The sequence below is a fragment of the Seriola lalandi genome, unplaced genomic scaffold, assembly GCF_002814215.2.
Source record: "Seriola lalandi dorsalis isolate HSWRI2012SDOR001 ecotype SW California unplaced genomic scaffold, Sedor1 jcf7180002054293, whole genome shotgun sequence".
Lineage (NCBI taxonomy): Eukaryota > Metazoa > Chordata > Actinopteri > Carangiformes > Carangidae > Seriola > Seriola lalandi.
This window is the reverse complement of record NW_019524846.1, coordinates 166,839-172,838: the sequence shown is the minus strand read 5'-3', so window position 1 is coordinate 172,838 and position 6,000 is coordinate 166,839. Positions and strand designations below refer to the sequence as shown.

General features: G+C 38.5%; 1 protein-coding gene across 1 annotated transcript in view; it reads left to right on the top strand.

Annotated features, from left to right (window-relative positions):
* Positions 1-4,248, top strand: part of tdrd5 (tudor domain containing 5) — an 11,587-nt gene extending 7,339 nt beyond the window's left edge. Inside the window, exons 14-17 of the mRNA XM_087173924.1 lie at positions 1,153-1,218; positions 1,597-1,782; positions 1,921-2,104; positions 3,814-4,248. Of these exons, the coding sequence (XP_087030050.1) occupies positions 1,153-1,218; positions 1,597-1,782; positions 1,921-2,104; positions 3,814-3,881 (504 nt within the window). The 3' untranslated portion in view covers positions 3,882-4,248. The remainder of the gene's footprint in view (positions 1-1,152; positions 1,219-1,596; positions 1,783-1,920; positions 2,105-3,813) is intronic.
* The last annotated feature ends 1,752 nt before the right edge of the window (positions 4,249-6,000 follow it).

Genomic DNA, 6,000 nt, shown 5'->3' with positions numbered 1-6,000 from the left:
GGTGGGGGGGTGGGTGGGGGATGGCGGCAGCAGTCCAATGCTGCTTAATGTATAGTCATACTGTTGGAAGGTCACAGCTTGTTGTTGGCCATTAAATAACATGGCAGGCACTCAGTGGGCTGTTTGATTCATACTGGCTTACAAAATCTGAACAAGGCAACAGTAAACCCTCATGAATCTGTATCTGTTGACGAACCACAGATACTGTTCATAGATCGTGAAGTTGTTAATGTTTTACCATTTCTGAAATTGGATATCAGAAATGTTACACAGACCAGGTGGGGTGGCAAAGTGTGTTCTTTTGCTCCTCTCTGTCATAATCCTGTGATGAAAGGAATTGATCTTGTCAACATGGAGCTGACTCGAAAGTTGGATCTCACCTGGTAAATGTCAGACTTGAAGCAAACTTGAGCCATGCCGTATATGAAATGTGTCTCCAGGTGATGTTTTTTTCAAACTTTAACACTGTTTTATCAGCCTGTGTTGACTATGCTCTTGAACATTATTCTCACAAATTCTCTGCTTTCAAGGACAGTGGGAAAAAATCAGAATGTTTACTTATTTGTAACATTGCAACATGCTACTCTGAATAATTACTTTAATGTGTACATGTAATGGGTAAGCCTGAACCATTACTCACTGTCACCTAATAAGCCACACAGATCTTCATACTGTCTCTTTTATTGTTAATCTATACAATCTATAAATTCAATTAAGTAGCTAAATTGAAAATGACTTGCAGTGTTAAAAAGTGCCTCTATTCCCTGAAGTATGAGTTTCATCTGAGGGTAATAGAGGCAGTCGTTAATTTGATGCAGACGGTCTGACTCCAATATAAACATCCTCAGGAAACCATGCCGTTATTAGAACTATATATTACACTTATAGTTACAGTTAACTTGTCATAAAACTGTTGCAGTGAATGAATATCTTCTGTTTGGAGTAAAGTGACAGGACTTTGAAGCCAAGCTACTATGAAAATTTGAATATTGTCGCATTAATAACTAATGTACAATATAACACACTTACAGGATTTACTGTATGGAAATTTATGGACATATAAACTAATGTAGCAAATTCAACTAAAGACCACTGTACAGTAACATTTGCTTGTGAAATCTGAAGCATGCTGGGCGTTTCTTGGTGTCTCAGGGAGAGAAAGAAGAGCTTCCCGCCCTGGAGTTTATAGAAGACAATGAGGTCAGCCCCCACATCCAGGTACAACCACCTGACCCTGACTCCATCCACAGCCACACTACCACTGCCTTCATTCTGTGTATTTGCAAAACTTAAATTTGACATGCTGCTTTCAGTTTTTGTGTGGCACCATGTTTTTACATGTTAAGTCAACACCTGTGTTACAGCAACAGGTGAACTAAGCATTTTGGAATAGCTGAAACTTGATGTGATAAATTGAAAGACTGAGCAGAAATTTTGAAGTTTTAACTCAGTTAGGTTACACCAATAAACATAAACAGCTTTTATGACCATGGTCGACAGTGCTGTCTATCTGTACCTGGACATAAAGATGTGTTGACAAGAACACAATAGTGTGAACAAAACACTGTTAAAGTCTTGTTGTTGTGTCTTCTTCAGGTTAAGCAGGTCAACCCATTCAGTGCTCTGCTAAATGATGAAACCCTCAACTGTAGTGAACTGGGCTGGGCCTTGATCAATAAATCTCCTCCTACCAACCCATCAACTCCCACTTCCAGCCGTCTTGCCCCTCCTGACCTGATCCAGACCAAGACAACCCCAGTTCACCATAAAGCTGATGTTAAAGTGAGAAGGCATCGTTTGTGTTTGGGTGTATGGAAGCAAAATCAATGGGGATTTTGGGTTTTTGTAAAGCACTTTAAAAGCACAATAATAAATGATTGTTGTTTTTTGGCCATTAAAGAAACTTCACTCTGTTTTCAGCCATTGGGCGTGACTGTTCCAACAACTCCGTCCAGCATTTATTCCAGCTCCTGCTGTCCAAGACTAGAAGAGGAGCAGCACCAGCCGAAGGTCGCTGCTCCCTTGTTGGTCAAGCCCCCTCCGATCCTGAGGACCCTGAGCCTCCACACCCCTGACCTGGGCCAAATCCACAACTTCACTCAGGGTAGATACACACATACTGATTTATTTTTTGAGAGAATTACAGTACACAATGTGCACAAATTGACAAGTATATAAACATTTGATTTTTCATAGAGCATAGAGCTTTAGTCTTTTGTAAGAGTAGTTATCTTTTCCTCCAAATTGTAAAATGATAACATTGTTGAACAAAAGTCCTAATGTAGACACAAAGGATTGTCTTCTCTCTTGCACACACAGCCATTTTCTAATAGAATTATACTATGACCTTCATTAACCTGCACATGTGCACACATTCGCTCTGTCTCGCTCCCTCTCTCTACCACACACAGGAAAAAAAGCCTTCAATGAAATTAGAGTGTATCCATGGATGCAGAGAGGGCGTATTGATTTCCATCCTGCTGCTTGCAGTGGTAGATGTACCTGTACTGAGAACCTGACACAGATTCAATTAGACCTGTTACCAGAGCTATTTGACCCAACAAGCTGCTTTCATTGCATTTGTCCTGATATCGATACATTGCTGTTCCACCGTGCTTCCACTTCCACCAGTGTTAATGAAAAAAGCTAAACAAAAGTGGGTCAATATAGATATATCTACAAATTGCTTTTTGCAAACTGTAGAATTACTGAGTGCTTCACACAGCTCCACAAATGCAGATAAGAGCACAAGATAGAACCTGGGATTAGTGCATGACAGATTAGATGACAGATGTGTGTTCTGAAAACATATGTGACTACACACAGGCAACAAAATTTTACATGTTTCTGACGATATTCCCTGTAGTTTATTCTAGTTAATATATACTAACTAGTTAATATGTATTGACGACAGGCTAATGGCTGTAGTTAATAGCAATCCTTCCTCTTCTCTGTGTTTTGTCTCCTACTATGACCTGAGAAATTGTATGTTCGCTTCCCTGAAAAACCTGACACTGCAGAAACTGGACCCAAACATTTTTTTTTTACACTATCACGCAAATGCAACCTCTGCACTTTGCCCTCATTGTGATTCTGTTGTATCTCTCTTGATGTGCCTACAGCTGAGTTTGACTGCTCAGCAGATTTGTTACCTGTGAAAGGCTCAGTACTCAGCTTGTTGTTGAGCAGCTCCTCAGAGACAACACTGGAGTCTCTGCAGTGTATGGAGCAGAACTGAAAATTACCATTTCATGGATTACCTTTGTATTGTGTTTTTTTATTATTATTATTATTATTATTATTATTATTATTGCATTATCATGGAAACACGAGTAACTAAAAACTGAGCTGAAACTTGCTTTTGCTGACCTCCAGTGGTTGAAGTTCTTGGTTTGCTGCTGTAATGTTGACGTGTACTCCGAGTGTGGTCGGTAGGCGCTGACATCAGTGTCTGGTATACGGGCAGCATGAAAATGACCCATTGGTTATTATGGAGGTAATGCTGTGGCTTCTTCTGGGAATCTTTTTCTTTTTCACTGATATTTGTATATATTGCATGTGTATACCTATATGTTAGAGAAGTGGTTAGGACACAGAGAACTAAAGCACAATAAATGTTCTCCTGAGACAATAGTGTGGGTCAATAATGATAAGTCACAACCAATTTGTCACTCACAATATGGAGGCAAAGTATTCATTTATATGAATCTTTAACTATATAATGTGTTAACATTGTAATATTATAATATTAATATTTAATATAAAAGTTATATTTATATTGATATTAATACTATGTTTGATTCCATTGTCCAGGTGTACCTGTTTCTCCACTCCACCTGCGAAACAGTGGCATCCTATTTCCTTTGTTTGGGGCCAGGTAGGTCACACCTCCTGCTCCACCCCCCATCCAACTCCTAACCCAAATGCACGAATGAGTCAAAACACAAAAGAAGGAATATTTAGAGTTTTCATTTATAACTAATAAAATATCTGATAAAATATCTTAACACTCTTGGAGAATCCAGTTACGGAATCATTTTGTCAGCAAGGACTTCAGTTATACACAGACAGTAAAAAAAAAAAAAAGTAAAGATATTTTTTATAAGAAGTTAATTTACATTTACATTTTAATCTCATCTCGATCAGTTAAATTGTATGTTGGGCTCTGTTAGTTTGATATCGCTGTCATTGTACCACTTTCCTAACAGTTTGGTCTCGGAAGACAAACAGAATAAATACAGGAAATGGTTGGCTGTTCTTTTTTAAATGTGAATAAGCTTGTGAATGCTTTTTGGTTTTTTTTGTTTTTTTTTTTTAAAAACAACTTTTGTTTGGATCAAGCTTTTTATCATTTTCTCAGCGGCCATCAAAATATCTGAGATGTGTTAAATGGTTTAATTTTCTTATACATTGTTGTTCTGGACAGGTTTAAAACATTTCAAAATGCTGTTATAGAAACATGTAAGTCATGATAAATCTAAATCTTTTGGTAAATAAATTTTATTTGGTAGAATATTTTAGTATCTCAGTTTGTGTTGTGTGATTCTTAGTGTAATAGTTTAATATTTCTCTTCTCAAGAGGTCAAATTTCTGACCCAGCACTTGGTCACTAAAAGATTCTAGTGAATAAGTTTGGAGATTAATTCTTAGCATGCTAGCATTAGCATGTAAGCCAAAGCTGCACTGTAACTTAGTACAGCCTCACAGAGCCACCGGTGTAGCTTTACACTTTGTCTTGGTGCCGAATCCAACAACCTGCTGCTGAAACAGATACAAATACATACAAATCCAGTTAGTAACTTAATTTTGCGATCCCAGAAATCTTAAGAGCACCAGAACAAGTTGTTTCTTTGTATTACCCTTTGACCTTTTGACCCTTTTCAAAAAAGAAAAAAAAATGTCAGTTTAGAAAATGCTCCGGTCAGTTTTGCGATTTCATTGTTGTTGGTCCAGCAAAACTGCAGCTGTAGTGCATTTCCTCTTCCCTGGATCTATTTAGGACAGTGTCAGTGTGACCTTCAGCCAGGCAATTAATCCATACTCCATACTCAAGCCTCATTGTGCTGACTCAGTCAAACTCTTTTGATTTATACAAATCTGTTTTCAGCATTTGATTTGCGAGACTCGGTTTATCCAATGAGGCTGCATGTGAACAGCTGCACCTTAAAGCAGTGTCTCTGAGGGAATATGAATGACTAAAGAGGCAAGATCATCGGGCGGGAACAATGAATAAAACAAAACGAGGAGACCATCTCTAAACTCAATGACGCTCATTGTAGTGAATCAAGATACCTTCCTGAGCGCGCGCACCCACACACACACACACACACACACACACACACTTCCTGCTTTCATAACAGATGTAAAATGAAAACTTGTAACTTATTGTAGATTTACATATGGGATAAATACAAAATACTGTACATACACACCTGTCCTTGTTTTGTAATTAAAGAGGCAAACCTTATCTGATTTGGATATAAGCACACAGAGTATTTGTTTTTTGTAAGGCGATCATTAAAGCAGTAAACACACACACAAACACATACACACTACTTTTTTAGGACAAATACTAGATAACAAATATTGGCCTTCACACACTAGACCTGATTTTCAAGCAAACAACCAATGGCAGTGTTAAACAAGCATGCACGTAATCACACACACAATATTTTTCAGCACGAGTACACCACAAAGAGCTTTTACAAATGCGTGAGCGCACACACACACACACACACACACACACACACACACACACACACACACACACACACACTGCAAAGCATTGCTTGATACAGGCTGAGGCTTGGTACGGCAGACACTCAGTAAACCTTATTAAGGAGGAGAGTAATGTGGTTGGAGCTGAATTAGCAGCCGACAGCAGCAGAGCATCTGTGTGCTGAATGAAGCATGAAGATCTGATGGCTTTGATTTACAGACGAAACCCTAAACCAGATTGTCAAAAGAAGACTGTTTTTGTTTCACAGGCTCTGTGACTGG